Raw genomic sequence first — 19,934 nt, 5'->3', positions numbered from 1 at the left:
TCAGTCATTAATTAACACCTACCTGTGGAACAACAAAAGAGCGAGAGTTGCTACTGGAACACTTCACAAAAATAAACTCACGGGCGGAATGGGTTTACCTAATATTACGGCTCATTACTACACCAATCTAATTAAGCAAAGTTTCCACTGGTGGTCCAAGGGGGAAACCCCTGCTTGGTTAGATCTTGAGACCACGCTAAATTTAGATTCTGCTCCTAAAGAACTCATTCTCAAACAATTAATGAACATTAAAAATATTTGTACCAAATCGCACCCAATATTTATAGCGGCTAGCAAGGCCTGGTCTAAATTGGCTAGGCCAAAGAGAGGCTTGGATAGATTTGAATCTCTAAGTAATCTTGCTATTTCTTTCATTTTTGAAATATAACAGAGTGGTCAACCCTCTATGGACAGAATATAAAATCATAAAATTAAAAGACATATTTGATGGGAAAAATTTTTTACCCTTTAATACTCTAAAAAGTAACTTTGGTGTTCCTTCTTCTGCTTTTTGCGAACATCAGATTGTAAAAGATCAGATCCAAAAATTTCTCTCCAATAGACCTTTTTTCTCCGAAGCAGCACAAAATATCATTTGTAACCCTGATCACAAAATCTTTTGGAGCTACAAGTATATATATGGATGGTTTAATCATAACATTGAATTTGCTAAATCCCCGTTTATGTTAAAATGGGAGGAAGAGCTTCAACTAACAATTGATGCAGATGAGTGGGAAAAGGCTCTTGCCCGTACTTATTCCTCTACTATCTCAATGACTCTACAAGAGTCGTATTTTAAGATAGTTTCTCGGTGGTATCTAACTCCCGCAAGGCTGTCTTTGATTGGCAGTCATAATTCCTAGGACTGTTGGAGAAATTGCAGTCATAGGGGTAGTTTACTTCACATTTTCTGGAATTGCCCTAAGATAAAACCGTTATGGACAAAGATTTCCGATATGATTAACGTTCTAATAGATGGGAATATTGTCCTTTCCCCTAAGATGGCATTGCTTTCTGTTGGTCTAAATTTTATACATTTCTCTCTTAGGGCTATTGTTATTCATATCTTACTGATTACAAAAAATGCTATTGCATACAAATGGAAGAGTACTACTCCTCCTTCCGTCCAAGAGATAGTGGAGCATATTGTTCTTCATAAGACTTATGAACAAAAGTTCTCCATTGCTAATGATTGTTTTAAAAAATTTTCTGATAAATGGTCCCATTGGTCAGAGGCTTTCCCATAACACACTGTTGTTTGAACTACTGTTTCGATTTTCGGAGATTCGTCCGCTTGGAAGTTTAGCTTATGCTGCTATGTGTTTATGTGGTACTTTGATGTAACTGTGTTTACTTGTGTATGTATATCACAAATGTCTTCTCACTCCTTTCTTTCCCTTTTCTTTCCTCCCCTCTCTCCCATTTCTCCCCTCCCACTTTTTCCTTAATTTCCTTATCCTTTTTTTTCCACCACCTCTTAAATTTAAAATTTCAATAAAGTTTATTTGAATTAAAAAAAAAAAAAAAAAAGTTTATATACCCCAGCAGAATTTTTGTATTCTTGGCCTTTTTTTCAGAGAATATGGATGATAACACTAAGATTTTTTCTCCACTTGTGGTTAGCGGTTGGGTGAATTCATTTATTGTCAATCTACTGTGTTCTCTCTTTTTAAATCACAATGACAACCCAAAACATCCAAATGATCCCGATCAAAAGTTCACATACCCTGGTGATTTTGGCCTGATAACATATACAGAAGTTGACACAAATAGATTTGAATAGCTACTAAAGGTAACATTCTCACCTGTGACCTGTTTGCTTGTAATCAATGTGTGTGTGAATAAAAGCTGAGTGAGTTTCTGGGATCCAGGCAGACTCTTGCATCTTTCATCCAGCCACTGATGTTTCTGGATTGATAGTCATGGAGAAAGCAAAAGAATTGTCAATGGATCTATGGGAAAAGGAAGTTGAACTGTATAAAACAGGAAAGGGATACAAAAACATATCCAAGGAATTGATAATGCCTGTCGGCAGCATTCAAATTGTGATTAACAAATGGAAAATCTATGAAAACAAAACCACGGTCAGGAAGACCAACAAAAATTTCATCCAGATCTGCCAGGAAAATTGTTCGGGATGCAAAGAAAAACCCACAAATAACATCAGTTGAAATCCTGGACTCTCTGAAAACTAGCGGTGTGGCTGTTTTAAGATGCACAATAAGGAAGCACTTAAAGAAAACTGGGTTGCATGGTTGAGTCGCCAGAAGTAAGCCATTATTGCTCAAATGCTACAAAGTATCTCGCCTACAATACACAAAACAGCACAAAGACAAGCCTCAAAATTTCTAGAACAAGGTAGTTTGGAGTGATGAGATCAAAATTGAACTTTTTGTCCACAACCATAAACGATACGTTTCGAGAGAGATCAACAAAGCCGATGATGTAAGGAACACCATTCCTACTATAAAGCACGGAGGTGGATCACTGATGTTTTGGGGATGTGTGAGCTGCAAAGGCACAGGAAACTTGGTCAAAGTTGAAGGAAAGATGAATGCAGCAAGTTATCAGCAAATACAGGAGGCAAATTTGCAATCATCAGCCCAGAAGCCGCGCGTGGGACGTGTTTGGACGTTCCAAAATGCTAATGATCCAAAACACAAGGCCAAGTCAACCTGTCATTGCCTCCAGCAGAACAAAGTGAAGGTTCTGGAGTGGCCATCTCAGTCTCCTGACCTCAATATCATTGAGCCACTCTGGGGAGATCTCAAGCGCAGTTCATACTAGACAGCCCAGGAATTTACAGGAACTGGAGGCTTTTTGCCAAAAAGAGTGGCCAGCTTTGCCATCTGAGAAAATAAAGAATCTCATCCACAACTACCACAAAAGACTTCAAGCTGTCGTTGATGTTAGAGGGGGCAATACATGGTATTAAGTGTGGGAACTTTTGATCAGGGTCTTTCATATTCTCTGAAAAAGCACAACTGTAAGTGTATTAAAATATGCCTGCTGCTCAACCTCAGGTCTCTCCTACTAAAGCATAAAACAGGCCGACCACTCTTCTTCTCCCACCTGCTCTTCCTCTCTCTGCTTCTCCTCACTGCTGGTGACATATCTCCCATTCCAGGCCCTCCACAGTTGATACTTTCCATTAATTCCCCCTCCTATCTCTCCCAACCTAATATGAACTACTCCTATCTCTCCTATGTGAAACCTGTGCCTCTGACGCCCACCCCCTGCTCCCTCTCTCTGGAACACTCTCCATCTGCAACAAGCTCCATGTGATTCATGACGTCTTTACCACTTGCAAGCTTTCCTTTCTGGACCTCACCTAAACATGGCTAACACCCTCCGACACCACCTCCCCGGCTGCGCTGTGTTACGGTGGCCTCCACTTCAAACACACTCCTCACCCTGGTAACAGACGTGGTGAAGGAGTGGATCTTCTCCTTTCTACCAACTACACCTTTAATCCCAATCCCATCTCTACCCTTCCTTTATCCACCCTTCTTTTAAGTGAAATCTGTCGTTATATACTCTTCCTCCAACTTCCTAGTGGCCTCATATACCGACCTCTGGGCCCGGTCACTGCCTTTATTGACCTGGCTTATTCACTTTCTGCTGACGTTCCCACCATCATTATGGGTGATTTTAACATCCCTACTTACACCCTTCAGTCAGCAGCCTCCAAAGGCCTGTCGCTAACTTCATCTTTTGGACTTTCTCAGGGGTCCTCCTCAGCCACCCGCGCAGACGGACAAACATTAGACCTTATCTTCACCCGTCTCTGCTCCCTGTCTAACTTCACAATCTCCCCTCTCCCCATCTGACCTCCATCTACTCACTTTCTCATCCCTGTCACCCATGTCCAGCAACTAGCATTCCCCTGCAGAAATCTTGCACATCTAGACACTCCACACTCTCTAACTATATTCTACCACTGGTAACTACAGTGGGGAAAAAAAGTATTTAGTCAGTCAGCAATAGTGCAAGTTCCACCACTTAAAAAGATGAGAGGTGTCTGTAATTTACATCATAGGTAGACCTCAACTATGGGAGACAAACTGAGAAAAAAAAATCCAGAAAATCACATTGTCTGTTTTTTTTTTTATTTTATTTGCATATTATGGTGGAAAATAAGTATTTGGTCAGAAACAAGCAATCAAGATTTCTGGCTCTCACAGACCTGTAACTTCTTCTTTAAGAGTCTCCTCTTTCCTCCACTCATTACCTGTAGTAATGGCACCTGTTTAAACTTGTTATCAGTATAAAAAGACACCTGTGCACACCCTCAAACAGTCTGACTCCAAACTCCACTATGGTGAAGATCAAAGAGCTGTCAAAGGACACCAGAAACAAAATTGTAGCCCTGCACCAGGCTGGGAAGACTGAATCTGCAATAGCCAACCAGCTTGGAGTGAAGAAATCAACTGTGGGAGCAATAATTAGAAAATGGAAGACATACAAGACCACTGATAATCTCCCTCGATCTGGTGCTCCACGCAAAATCCCACCCCGTGGGGTCAGAATGATCACAAGAACGGTGAGCAAAAATCCCAGAACCACGCGGGGGGACCTAGTGAATGAACTGCAGAGAGCTGGGACCAATGTAACAAGGCCTACCATAAGTAACACACTACGCCACCATGGACTCAGATCCTGCAGTGCCAGACGTGTCCCACTGCTTAAGCCTGTACATGTCCGGGCCCGTCTGAAGTTTGCTAGAGAGCATTTGGATGATCCAGAGGAGTTTTGGGAGAATGTCCTATGGTCTGATGAAACCAAACTGGAACTGTTTGGTAGAAACACAACTTGTCGTGTTTGGAGGAAAAAGAATACTGAGTTGCATCCATCAAACACCATACCTACTGTAAAGCATGGTGGTGGAAACATCATGCTTTGGGGCTGTTTCTCTGCAAAGGGGCCAGGACGACTGATCCGGGTACATGAAAGAATGAATGGGGCCATGTATCGTGAGATTTTGAGTGCAAACCTCCTTCCATCAGCAAGGGCATTGAAGATGAAACGTGGCTGGGTCTTTCAACATGACAATGATCCAAAGCACACCGCCAGGGCAACGAAGGAGTGGCTTCGTAAGAAGCATTTCAAGGTCCTGGAGTGGGCTAGCCAGTCTCCAGATCTCAACCCTATAGAAAACCTTTGGAGGGAGTTGAAAGTCCGTGTTGCCAAGCGAAAAGCCAAAAACATCACTGCTCTAGAGGAGATCTGCATGGAGGAATGGGCCAACATACCAACAACAGTGTGTGGCAACCTTGTGAAGACTTACAGAAAACGTTTGACCTCTGTCATTGCCAACAAAGGATATATCACAAAGTATTGAGATGAAATTTTGTTTCTGACCAAATACTTATTTTCCACCATAATATGCAAATAAAATGAAAAAAAAACAGATAATGTGATTTTTCTGGATTTTTTTTCTCAGTTTGTCTCCCATAGTTGAGGTCTACCTATGATGTAAATTACAGACGCCTCTCATCTTTTTAAGTGGTGGAACTTGCACTATTGCTGACTGACTAAATACTTTTTTTCCCCACTGTATATATTCACTCAACAACAAAGACAGTGCCACTGATTTCTACAATGCCACTTTTGCATCAGCTTTTGATTCACTTGCCCATGTCGTGCATGGCAGAGTGCAACGATGCAATAGACAACCCTGGCACAACAAACTCAATAAAAAGCTTCAGCAAGCGTCCAGGGTTGCGGAGAGGCATTGGAATCAAACATATTCACAAGATGACTTCACTGCTTTCAAACAAGCAACACTCACATTCAAATCAGCCCTCACCTTTGCTAAACAGGCCTACTTCACAACCCTCGTATCTTCCTTATGCTACCACCCCAAACAGTTATTCAAAACTCTTAACTCCCTCTTCCACCCACCACTGCCTCTTCTGACCTCCCTCATCTCTGCTGAGGACTTTGCCACACACTTCAAAAGTAAGATTGACAAAACAAGATTAGTCTTTATTGTTCAACCGCCACAACCCCTTTGTATGGCAGACCAATGTCCTTCCCACATAATCTCCCTCTCCAACATTAATGAAGAAGAGCTTACTCGTCTCCTCTCCAAATTACACCTCACCACTTGTGCACTTGACCCCATCCCATCCCACCTCCTCTCCAACCTCACTACCACATTCATCCGCTCCCTAACCCATCTTTTCAACCTATCACTAACTTCTAGTACCTGGTCTTCTGCTTTCAAACAATTACACTTATCCTCAAAAAGCCATTGCTCGACCTGACCGTTATGTCCAGCAATTGCCCCATATCGCTGCTCCCATTTGCTTTCAAACTCCTTGAGCAGCACGTCCACTCCTAACTTTCCTCCCACATCTCATCTAACTCGCTGTTCAACAACCTACAATCTGGCTTCCATGCCCATCATTCCACTGAAACTACCCTGACCAAAACGATTTACAGCCAAAACTAACAGACAATTCTCTATCCTCCTCCTTCTAGACCTGTCCTCTGCTTTCGACTCAATTGACCAATGCCTCCTACTGAAGATCAGACATTGCCCTATCTTGGGTCTCCTCATACCTCACCATCTGCACATTTAGCATCTCCCACTCCCACACTACATCCTCATCCCACTCTCTGTTGCAGGTCCTCAAGGCTCAGTCCTAGGCCCCTTACTCTTTTGTATCTATACCCTTGGCCTAGGACAACTTATAAAATCCCAAGGCTTCCATTATCACCTATAAGCTGATGACACTCAGATCTTCCTTTCTGGCCCAGATGTCTCCTCTCTGCTGTCCAGAATCCTGGCGTGTCTATGAGCCATATCCTCCTTCTCCTCTTGATTCCTCAACCTCAGTGAGGACAAATCTGAACTCATTATCTTTCCTCCATCTCATATTCTCTATATGATCTATCTATTGAAATAAATGACATCACGCTTTCCTCTGTAGCGGAAATCCGCTGCTTCGGAGCAACTCTTGACTCTGCAATTCAAACTACATATCCAAGCTCTCTCCACCTCCTGGCGCCAGCAGCTCAAAAACATTTCCAAAATCTGTTATTTCATCAACTTTCAATCAACTAAAATGCTTGTGCATGCCCCCATCATCTCCCACCTTGACTACTGCAACATCCTCCGCCGTGGCCTATCTACTAGCACTCTCACACCTCTCCAGTCTGTGTTTAACTCTGCTGCCCGACTAATTCATCTCTGTCCTCCATACTCCCCTCTGTAAATCCCTTCATTGGCTCCCAGTTCCCCAATGTATCCAGTTCAAACTAGTAACACTGACCTACAAAGGCATCCATAACCTGTCTGCTCCATATATTTCCAAATTAATTTCCCAATATCTTCCCTCACGTAATCTCCGACCCACCCAAGACCTCTTTTTCTCCTCCACACTTTTTCGTTCCTCATCGAATCGCCTCCAAGACTTCTGCCGAGAATCCCCCATCTTCTGGAATTCTGTGCCCCAACATGCCCAATTATCCACCGCATAGAGATTTTGCGTGTGCGCATTCAAATGGGAACTCGCGCGTGCACAGTATGCTTTACCCAACTGCTGGCAAACTCTACGTGATCTGCAATATTCAAGGCAAGGAATGCATACAGCAAGTTGAGGATGGGTGGAGTGAGGGAACCAAAGCAATGCCCATCGTACTGGACCGAACACAGCACCATACAGCACGGGAGCAATAAAAACGTTTTTTTATGCGTGATATATGGGGAGTCAGGGGGTTTCAGAAGTAGTTGTGGAATGCATAGCTGACACTCAACTGACATTTTTAGCTGGTAGGCCAAAAAAGAGGCGAGAGGTTCCCTTTAAATCCAAGCAAGTAAGCACCATAGAAGATATTTAGTATTGCATGTACAATAATTGCAGGTACCTATAAAGTGGAAAAACACAGTGAGTGCAGAACCATACAATCAACGGCAAATACAATGCATAAGTAACATATATATTTACCAGTGTATATTAGTAGTGCCTGTTCAAAGAGAGCCCAACGTGTGTCGCTTGTCATGGTCCAGTCCAGAGTTTATTTTCTGCTGTCTTCACTCTGGACTGGTCATGCGGGGGTTAATCTCCTCGGCCTCGTTCTGGAGCTAGCTGGGCTATTTCAGTCCATCACAGCCTGCTGACCAGTGTTAGTGATAGCTCAAGCTTCCAGTTTAGAGCCTCTGACCCTTGTACTTTGGTGATCTTCCTACTTTTAACTTGTATCCACGTGTTTGACCCAGACTGATCTCTGACCCTGTCTCTTGGTATTCGTCTCTGCTGCTACGTTCTCTCTCTGGCTTTTGATTCCCCGGCTTGTACCCTGACCACATCTTCCATCTCGCGCTCATGTTTGGCTTTTTGACCCTCGGCTTGGTATTTTGACTACGTGTATTACTGTTACTTCTGGTACATCTGCTTCTGATCATTTCTGACTCAGTTCGTATGACCATTCTCTCATTACCTGTGACACCTGTGCGGTTGCTCAGTGTTGCTATTCTTAGGGCCCCGTTACATTTAGCGATGCACCAGAGATCCCGACCACGATACGACCCAGTGTATCGATAAATGGTCACTAGTGAGCTGCCAAACAGGCAGATCTCAGCAGCGACGCAGCAGCGGTCATTACTTACCTGTCAGACGCGGCGATGATGACGTCCTCCGCCCACATCCACGCGTCGCTCGTCGGCGCCAGCAGGAAGCCGACGAGAAATGGCCCAGGACGATCTCGCGTGATCAGCGAGAGCCAGCGGGGGAGCCGGTCGGAGGTCACAAGTAGCGATATCGCTAGCAATATCACTGCTGCGTCACAAAATCGGTGACGCTTTAGCGATATTGCTAGCGATATCGCTATGTGTGAAGCCCCCTTTAGTGTGTAACTTCTCTTCCCTCACCATCTCCCCCTGGTAGAGGTTTCACTACATCGCTGCTATACAGCAGTTTCATCAGGGGTGATCTGTCTACATTGAATGCCTGAATTATATAGGGGCAATGGGCTCGATCAGTGTCACGATTTCCACTCTATTTCTGTCTTTTTGTTATTTTCTGTTGGGGCTGTTTGTCTGTGCTGGGTCTGTGCTGCAATCACCTGTGTTCATTTTCCTTAATCAGGCTTCTACTTAAGCATGCTAGTTCCAACCCATCAGTGTCAATCGTACACTTGCTGTTGCCTGATCCCTCTGCGCTCTGTGCCTGACCTAGTCTGACTGGATTCTCTTCCCGGACTCTGACTCTTTGCTTGTGCCTGCTCCCTGTAAACTCTTTTGTCTCTCTGGCTTTCCTGACCTCGGCTCGTGTATTGGACTTCGTCTCTGACGTCTCTTTGTCGTAGTGTGCCACATCCTGGACCTGACCCCAGATTGTTTGACCTCCCTTTACTTACAGTAAGTAGTGTTTATATTTACTAACGTGACTCGCGTCACAATCAGCATGATGCGATGTAGTCAGTTCTGACCAATGCACTGTGCTTGCACATTTGTGCAATAACGGAAGTGATGTCTGCGCTTCACTAAAGCACGTCAGTGGGAATTTTTCTTTATTTAATTCACCTGTCCTCTCCCTGTTTCCCCTTAGTCTAGTTTTACACCTTAGGGTAGTGGGTCTACAATGGGATCCCCCTTAATCTTCATAACCAGTTGAGGTAAAGCCGACCACTGGGGACTGATGTTACTATTCTGGGAAAAGGGCCATTAGCCCTAAAGGTTTCCAGGTTATTAATATCAGCCCACAGCTGTCTGTTTAGCTGTTGCTGGACCCTACATCATGTTTTTGCTAGTGCCCCCGTAAACTAACCAGTAAAGGCTAGGCAAACAACAGTGAGCTGTTATTAATAGCCTGGGAGCCTTTAGGGCTATTGGCCCCTTTCCCAGATTATTAACATCAGCTCACAGCAGCCATCTTTCCCTGTATCGCTTATGAAAATTAAGCGGGACCCCACTTTTTTTTAAATGTATTTATTAATACACAACACGATGTGCAAACAAGGTGCTAAATACAAACCTCATCAGCGTCACCTGGTTGTGTACATCTCAAGGAGACCAGGCGACAATGGTAAGAGCTGCCTTCAGCACCCAGCGCCTGAGAACAGCACAAAGTGTACGGTTTCTCCCAGGCGCCGGTACAATGTCATCAGTATGTTATCAGTCTGCATGCATTATGTCCATGCTGCTGGTAAAAAAACATACGTCTGTGTGGTTTTCACGTGGACAAACGGTCTATGTGAAAAAACAGACGTGTTGACCACCATTGAATGCAATGGGTGTGTGTCTGGATTTGCGGTCCTTAAAAAATAGACCAAACACAGACATGAAACATGGACATGTGAAGGAGGCCTAAAAAAATCAAAACGCGCCATCTTGACCCAATTTAACAACTGAATAGGCATGTCTAAAGCTGTTAGCACACAAAGAGATTTGTGATCAGTCCGGGCTTTGAGTATGCGGATCATGAAACATGGACGTCTGAATTCACCCTTAAGTTAGTTTCACACGTTTTTTCACAGTCAGAGACCTGACTTTGATGCATGGACTTGCCGCGGGTCTTATGCTTTGAACTCAACAGCCTGATAGGCATAGGTATATAGGCATATATACTTCGAGACAGGAAACCAATGGCTGATCTGTGTATCGCAGTCCGACCGCAAAACCAGAATGTGTGAAACCGGCCTTAGACTGCAATCAAATGTGGAGCATATATTCTTTCTTATTTTTGTATCTACTCTTGGCTTAAAACATAAAGCACCATCTTTATGTGTAAATTCCAACTTGAGGTTTTAATTCTAATACAAGGCAAGGAGCAATAAACATGTTGTTGTATATTTTCCAAGTATCTCTCAAGAGAATAGTCATTTGAATGAAGAAGTTTCCCCAGAGTTATCTTAAGGACTAGATGATATCTAACTAAAATGGAAAAACAACGAGATATGTCTACAATGAACGTTTCTTATACATAACAGTATTAGTCACTGGTGTCACTCATAGCTATCTACAACCAGGATTTCAAAAGAGTTGGGATGCTTTGTAAAATGTAAAGAAAACAAGAATGCAATAATTTGGAAATCTATAAACGCCATATTTTATTCACAACAGAACTGAACACAGGTCAGAAGTTGAAAGTTAAATATTTTTCAATTTCATTTGAAAAAATTGATTTTGAAATTGATGGCAGCAACACATCGCAAAAGTTAGGACAGGGTCGTGTCCACCATTGTGCATCATCCTCTCTTCTTTTACAACAGTCTGTAAATATCTGGGAAGTGAGACCAATTGGTGGAGTTTTAGGAGAAGAATGTGCTCCTGTTCTTGTATGTGGCAGGATTCTTGCCGTTCCATAGTACTGGGTAGGCACATGGACTTCTCCAGAATCTAAGAAAGTTTTCATAATATCATGTACCATACTATAGATGGTGGCAGAAGGTAGTCAAAGCCTTTGCATTTTTCTGAAATTGTTCCACAATGACAAAGTTGTTCACAGATTTGTGACCCTTTGACCATCTCTGCCTCTCTAACTTGCCCTTTTTAGTCATTTGACTTACTTGATGATTGACCCTCCAGCTGTTTTCATTAGTACCACTTACTTTTATAGCCTTTTGTGAACCCTTTCCAGACTTTTTTGAGATTTGTTGTTGCCATCAGTTTCTAAATGAGTTAAAAACACTCCGAATATAATTATTTCCTTAAAGGGAATCTGTCAGTAGGATCAACATTCTTAAACTGTCTATATGGGCTGGCAGGTCATGGAAAGTTGAAGAAAATTATACCTTGATATCTGTGATCTGATGTCTGATACCTCAGATGTCCACGTTTTTCTGAACATGTAAATGAGCTACTAGGATCTATGGGCTGGACATAGATCTCTACAAGAATCTGCCTCCAGAGCTTATTTTTATTGAAATGGGGCTTAACCAGTATGAGATATGTAATGACTGACAGTCTGCTATCTTGATCTATATGTCTCACACTGGTAATGCCACCTTTAATTTAAAATAATCTCTGGAGGCAGATTCCTGGGAGATCTGTGTCCGACCTATAGATCTTAACAGCTTATTTACATATTAAGAAAAAAGTGGATTTCTCAGGTATAAATCATCAAATCACAGAAATCAAGGTATCCTATGACGGCTTAGGAGGGTTAATCCTATTGACAGATGCCCTTTAATACAATGTGCACTTTTAGGGGTTCCTCAGTGGTTTTGTACTTTGCTGTTCTAGGGATGGTGATGCAGACTCCTCGCTTCTTCGCTGTGAGAAAAGGTCGGACTGTCAGTATGCAATGTGGATGTGCGTTGAAACTCCCTGCAACCTGCACTGTCTCCTGGTTTCGTGGACATCAAAATGGCTCCCTGATCAGCTATGTAGAACCAGATCCTCACATTATATTTAAAGACAACAATTTGATCATAACAAATGTGCAAAGAAAAGACAGCGGAGTTTACTTCTGTAAATATAATACAAGTCGTGAGATAAAGCAGTCACACTGTGGGACGGAGCTGATGATAGTGGGTAAGTCTGGAGTATGAATGTAAACATAAAGTCTTATGTGGGCAATATTATATACTGAAACTACTCGGTACAATTCTGATATATTACCTATACTAGCAGTCAGCAGCACTGTGAATATGGCTCTGGAGCATAATATAAAATTTAGCTCAGAGTCAGTACAGAATTAAAAGTGGAATATATATATACAGTGACTCTACCAGCAGAATAGTGAGTGCAGCTCTAGAGTATAAGTCAGGATCAGCACAGGATAAGTCATGTAATGTATGTGCACAGTGGTTCCATCATCAGAATAGTGAGCGCAGCTCTAGAGTATAATGCAGGAGGTAACTCCTGATCAGTACAGGATAAGTAATGTAATGTATGTACACAGTGACTGCACCAGCAGAATAGTGAGTGCAGCTCTGGAGTATAATACAGGATGCAACTCAGGATCAGTACAGAATACGTCATGTAATGTTTATACACACTGACTCCACCAGCAGAATAGTGAGTGCAGCTCTGAAGTATGAGTATGTTCACACTGGGCGTTTCTGCTGTGTTTTTTATGATAATTTTCAGCTGCTTTTTACAGTACCAGCAAACCCTATAAGATTTCAGAAATCTCGTGCACACACATTGTTTTTTTTGTCATCAGAATTTTGTGCTTTGCTGTGTTTTTTGGACATAGAGCATGTCACTTCTTTCAGCGTTTTTGCAGCGTTTTTCACCCATTGGCTTGAATGGGTGTTGAAAAAACGCTGCAAAAACGTAGCAAAACCGCAGGCATTATTATTTGCAGCGTTTTTTCTGCAGAAAAGCATGGACATTAGCATGGGCAAAGAGACACAAAAAACGCACCAAAAATGCACCTAAATCTGCATTTTTGTCGCAGCTTCTTTCCTGCCAGGCCCACAAGGGATGGAACCGTGACAGCCGGAGCCAAAGGGGCGACTGGGTGAGCACCAGGGAGACTACGGTGGAGAATCAGAGGAGCGGCAGAGCGGGGTGACCGCGAACACGGAGCTGCAGAGGGACACGGACGTAGAGCACTCAGGACTGGAGGAAGCAGGGGACTGTAAGAGAGAGGTAACAATAGAGATTAGGACAAGAAATGGCAACGGACTAGGAGAACAATAGACAGCCGGTACACAGTTGGACACCAGAGACAGAAGAGAAGGAGCCAGAGGCGAGGCAGGAACAGGAGATTGCGAGGAGCTGCGCACAACAGCCAACATAGAAAGCACAAGCAGGGTAGACAAGAAAGGGAGAGAGGCCTGGGGGTGTAGTGAATGCTGACCATACGGACAGCGACACCACAAAGATACACCGGCGTCTTACCTGGGGAGACGCCGGGAAGAAATAGCCGATGGGCGCAGCCATGTTGGGGGCGGAGCCACCGCGTCACAGGAACTAGCCAGAGCGTCGGGCACAGGAGCGCGGGACCGACGTCGCTGAGGCCGGATGTCAGGAGCGGGGGCGCGCCGTGGAGCGGGTGCAAGCTGGGAGGTGCGCATGGGGTCGCGCACGTAAGTACTGGTGGAGGATGTGACAGTCTGAAAGTAGCCTAATGATGATAAATATAATCCACCTCTGTGTAATCAAGTCTCCGTATAAATGCACCTGCTCTGTGATAGTCTCAGGGTTCTGTTTGAATCAGAGAGCATCATGAAGACTAAGGAACACAACAGGCAGGTCCATGATACTGTTGTGGAGAAGTTTAAAGCCGGATTTGGATACAGAATGATTTCCAAAACTTTAAACATCCCAAGGAGCACTGTGCAAGTGATCATATTGAAATGGAAGGAGTATCATACCACTTCAAATCTACCAAGACCCGGCCGTCCCGCTAAACTTTCATCTCAAACATGGAGAAGACTGATCAGAGATGCAGCCAAGAGGCCCATGATCACTCTGGATGAACTTCAGAGATCTACAGCTGAGGTCTGATAGCCTGTCCATAGGACAACAGACAAAAAACTGACTGGCACATCCAGACTAGTGTGAATAGGTGCATACCAGGCCCACGTAGTGTTTTAAAACGCACAATGAAAACCGGACTCCTTCCCAGAAATCGCGCGTTTTTCTCCGCGCGATTTCACCGCGATTCTGTTCGTGATTTTGCCACGATTTTCTCAAGCACTTTCCAAGCGATTTGAAGCATCGCTTGGAAAGTGATTGACAGGTTGGTCACACTCGTCAAACATAGTGTTTGACAAGTGTGAGCAGCTTTTTACTATTGAGGCCGCCTATGCGGCATCAATAGTAAAAGATAAAATGTTAAAAATGATAAAAAAATAAAAAATCGGGGTATATTTACCTTCCGACGTCCCGCGCTGCCATCCCGGGCCTCAGCGTTCCAGCGATGCCTTGCGAGACCTGTGATGACGTTGGTCTCGCGTTACTATAGCGATCTCGCGAGACCGCTAGAGTAACGCGAGACTACGTCATCACAGGACCTTGCCGCAAGGCATTACTGGGAACGCTGTGGCCCGGGATGGCAGCGCGGGACGTCGGAAGGTAAATATACCCCGATTTTTTATTCTTTTTTTTTTACAGGGGTATGGTACCCAGGGCCTGGAGGACAGTCTCCTCTCCTCCACACCGTGGGTACCAACCGCACATGAGACGCTTAACTTCCCGCATGGGGCATAACCACATGCGGGAAGTAAGCGATTCTCATGCATTCCTATGGGTGCGGAATCGCGGCAATTCTTTGCGATTCTGCACAAAAGAATGATCATGCTGCGATTTTTTCCGCGATGCAATTCCGCCGCGGAAAAAAGCGCAGCATTAGCACAGCATGTGCGGAATGCCATAGGAATGCATGGGGTGCGTCATGTACAAGATTTTTAAACGTTTTTGCGCCGAAAATCGCAGCAAAAACGCTTAAAAATCGCATTGTGGGCATGCAGCCTAATATACGGTATCTACACAATAGCTGCAGAATAACGAGAAAAAAATCTGAAGGTTAATAAAGGCTGTAATTCAGGATCAGTACAAAATTAGTTATGTAATGTATAATTTATGTATATAGCGATCCTACCAACAGAATAGTGAATGCAGCTCTGAAGAATAACAAAGGCTGTAGTTCAGGACGAGCGCAAGAAAAGTAGCATAATGCACAATGTATGCACACCGTGATTCATCCAGTATATAAGAGCAGCACTGAAGTATAATAAAGGCTGTAGTTCAGGCTCAGTACGAGGTACAGTAAGTAACGTCATGTATTTATGATCTTTTTCATACGTTAATTCTATAGGATACAAAAGTAAAGTACCATGTATCAGTGTATTGTATTCATACTGCCACTTTTGACTATCTATACCATCGATGTGATGAACACACACATTATAAGCTGACACATCAGGGCCGCTTCCTGTTTTTCACAGCAGTCATACAAAGTAAAAAAACACCTAATCTATATTTTAACCATGTATATTATGTGGGCAAGATTCGGTTTCAACATATTCTGCACCTACTGTACGTGTACTTAGTGTTACAATTTCAATATTGAGGAAATGTGTGTTTTTTTATATATATTGAAATTGCAATACCTGGAAATCATAGTGTTGATATGCAAATTTATGAAAAGGTCAAAACAGAATTTTCAAAACTTTTTGATTTATTCCATATTTTGTATGGGTACCACATATACAAATCCCCGCACTTACACGCCTTGGCTGCTATCAATAAGATTATTAATGGTTGTCTGAGGAATGTTTTGCCACACTGAATGCACTTGGGTAAATCATCAAGATCTGCTGCTGGCAGCTCCATTTGCAATTGCCGACCAATAGCATTCCAGATATGGTCGATAGAAGAGACGCCCGAACATGCTGCACACCTTGTTAGCATATTTAAGCCATGGTCGATATTTAGGCCATGCAGGCTGCTCACAGTAGGAAAAAGAACATGTAGCTTGGTGTTGTCATGTTGAAAAACAGCTCTTGGGACACTGTAGAAATGCATGGATACAGAATACACATTTCTCCAGCAGTGGTCAATACAGGAAAATGTAGTATTATACGAGACTCATTAGAAAGAATGGAAGCCATATAGTACATGGTTGGGTTATTCAGAGTGATAGCTGCTTTTCTTCAGCAGCTGAGCGCTTTGGCTATTAGAATAGGGTCCCAATCAGAAGACTTCACACCCACCATGACAACCCCTTTAACCCTCCGTCAGGAACAATATTCGCACTAACTCGTAATGGAACAATGTGCCTGTCAAGCGCAGGCTAGAAAAATGCCTAGAATATCTAATTTTCTCAATTTCAGTGATCTAAAAGTGATCAGAGACCTTCATAGGGATGTAATAAAAGAGACTACACATTATCAGGTGCAAAACAAACCCATTTACTCAACATAAAAGTAATAACTTTGATATACACAAATTTCAAAACTCCTGAGAAGTACACTTTCATTTGTAAGAAAATCTGCCTTATTTATATGAAATATCCACAAACCTTTCTCTATCCATTCATAAAACAAGCTAAATAAACAATAGTAATGACTAAAAACATTACATACCAACCTTATAAAGTGTGATGTGTTCGGGACCAATGAGCCTGAGAAGCCAGCAAAGCTATATCTTCCTTCCTGAAGCTCTGCAGACCAACTGTGGTATCAGGTTTCACACAGCAGCTAGAGCCAGAAGACTATCTAGAGGGAGGGGGTTTCCTGAAAATCTGGTGAGAAGGGAGAAATGAAAGTAGAAGAGCTGTGCCTGTCAGATCCATTGTTCCTGACGGAGGGTATGCATCTACCTGCTCCTTCAGTTGAGACATGTCAGCACATAAGCACTGAAGAAAACCGACCTTCTATTAACAGTTCATGTACCAGAGATTCTCCAAACCAAAAGAAGAAGGAGCATAGTAACTCATAATAAGGAAAAATTAATAAAACTCTGCTGGCGCTTTTGTTTTACGGTTGTTGGGGGTCCCAAAACATAGATTTTTGCACTTCGTACCAGCAAAGTACACAACACATGGTGGTTTGGGAAACTGCCCTCCAAATGTTCGGCTACTTTTTTTGCAGGATTGTTCATCTGCCTTGAAATTATCAGTGTTGGTGAAAATGTCACTTCAAGGTCTAGCGATTTCCTAATTTATTCTGAAACTTCTCAGTTCAGTCTCTTATTAGTAGGCGGTTGTAGGTAGGTAAATAAGGCACATGATAGTCGGCTCTGTACTCTGCAAGAAAACCTGTACGTTTTCCTTGCCCCAAATGTGTCCTTCTCTGGCTCCAAAATGTAATAGAGCTTCTTCACCAAATATGAACACACACGTATCCTTCTTCACTGTACAGATAAACTGGTGTCTGCTTCTGATTCAGAAACAGCACCACTCTTAGACATGGGCAGAGTCTGGAATTGCAGCTCAGCCTGATTTCATTCATATATCCAAATATCATAAATGAAGAGAATTTCACCTGATGCACTGTGCTAAGATCAATGATTTGTGGATCCATGATCAGTGCCTTCCATCTAGATCAGCCATCCATAACCAGTGGGAGATTTCTCAGCCAGAACCTCTGTGGCCCCCATCTATAAGTCACTGCATCCCTTGATTCTTCACGGATGCCCACAATGCTACAGTGGATCTGCCCCGTTGTAGTGTCAGTGGAGTGTCCTGTGAAATTATGGTATTGGGTTTGTGGCCATCTCACACCGTAACATTACATACCTGTTATCAGGATGGCAGAACAGCAAGCCAAAATATGGCAAAGTTACAGACTAAACATTAAAATGAAGATTCTCTATTTTCAGGTTGCGGTAAACCAGATACTGTAAAGACAAGAAATACAATGAAAGATGCAATCATAGTGATTCAGACAATCCTTATTGTGCTCTTTGTAGTGGTGCCTATCACACTGCTACGAGAAATGGTAAGTAATGTGGATAATCATATATGAATAGTTAAATGGTCACTCATTTCAACAAACTTTTCACAAATTAATAGTATAGGCGAACATAGGAACATTTCTAATATAATTTATCAGAGAATTCTGCTTCTTTCTCCACTTATGAGCCTTTTTCCATCCCCTCTGCCTCCTCCACTCACTAACCACTTTGAGAAAACTGCTCAACTCTGCCAAAACATACTGCCATCACAGTGAGGTGTCAGGTTACATATCCTATGATACTCAATGGAGAATGGAGTGAGGAGCACTAAGCATACTGAGAGGCAGTCAAATTATGCTGCAGATTTGTTGGATTCACAGCAACACAGCTCAATACCGCTGCATAGTATCCTCCTTGCTGCCGTTTTTGTTTCTGTCTGTATGGTACAAAGAAAGACGAAAAAGAATCTATCATGTCTGTGTGTACTCTGTGTGAGAGAGCTCACAGTAGGTAGTCTCTACCCACTAGCTCAGGCACAACTGAAAATTACAGATAGAGCCTGCAGAGGCGAAAATTGATGAAAAGTGCAGGATATACATCATGTAATGCCTGGAAATACTGTTACTCCTCATTGTACACACATGAGTTTATTTTACAAAGCCACGTGAAACAAAAGGCACAACAAATCAATATCCCGTACAAATACTAATCGATGCAGTATGGTATATATTTTAGGATTGGTACTGTGATCACATGGACACTACTCAATTCTACTCCACATTGAACCTGTATGGTATTCTACGGTAAGTTCAGTAAGGTGGAATGTCTACTATCTAGGTGTTGATGTCATTATTTGGATCCTAAAATGTTGCCAGAGTCCAGCCATGTGAATTTGGCCATATGTGATATCTTAAAGAGATTCCCTAGGACTTAAATTGATTAGGATAAGACATTCATGTTTGAGTCCAACTTTTAATCTATACAATAAAAGGAGGTTGTGGCACACTTCTGTGCTTCCTCTTCATTTTGTTGATCGTTGTGAGTCCCGGAGAACATTATGGGATGTCCTGAAAATATGCTATCAATGGGAAATTCACTTTAAACTACTATGGGTAGACTAGCTTGGCTCGTGCGAAATTTTCACACATTGGTTGTCGGGGGCGCAGGCAATTTCAGAAAAAGCAAGCTGATCAAATGTAAATGTATTTCATGAGCTGATGAACACAGACAGGTATTTATATATGTAGATTGGTAATACAATAAATAGTTTTGATAAGTAGAGGCCAAAAATGTCTTCCGGTTGAGGTGCCACCTGCAGGTCTTTGTGTCTTTCTGCAGATTTATGAAAATTAATGTTTAAACTGTATTTTGTGATGAAATTGTGGATGTGTGGTTTGTTTGGCTATTTTGTTGCTGAAGGGAGCAAGGTTACCTTTCAAATGGTGTATCGTGTGTGGGGGTGCAGTATGAACGGAGATACAATGGAATCACCGAAAAACAGTGTTAAGAAATAGAATAGATTAGGTAGTCCCTTAAAAACGTATTTATTATTTTATTTAATAAAAAAAAAAAACACCAACCCAGTGTGACATACTAGATTATAAGACATTACATGTTCACAAAAGATTAC

General features: G+C 42.6%; 1 protein-coding gene across 1 annotated transcript in view; it reads left to right on the top strand.

Moving 5' to 3' along the window:
* LOC141096014 (somatotropin) overlaps positions 1-19,934 on the top strand; it is a 76,114-nt gene that overhangs the window by 35,571 nt on the left and 20,609 nt on the right. Inside the window, exons 3-4 of the mRNA XM_073582354.1 lie at positions 12,194-12,484; positions 18,230-18,348. Coding sequence (XP_073438455.1) covers positions 12,194-12,484; positions 18,230-18,348 — 410 coding nt within the window. The remainder of the gene's footprint in view (positions 1-12,193; positions 12,485-18,229; positions 18,349-19,934) is intronic.

Source organism: Dendrobates tinctorius, unplaced genomic scaffold, assembly GCF_039654945.1.
Source record: "Dendrobates tinctorius isolate UK_male_01 unplaced genomic scaffold, ASM3965494v1 ptg000071l, whole genome shotgun sequence".
Lineage (NCBI taxonomy): Eukaryota > Metazoa > Chordata > Amphibia > Anura > Dendrobatidae > Dendrobates > Dendrobates tinctorius.
This window is presented reverse-complemented; position numbering and strand designations above follow the sequence as displayed.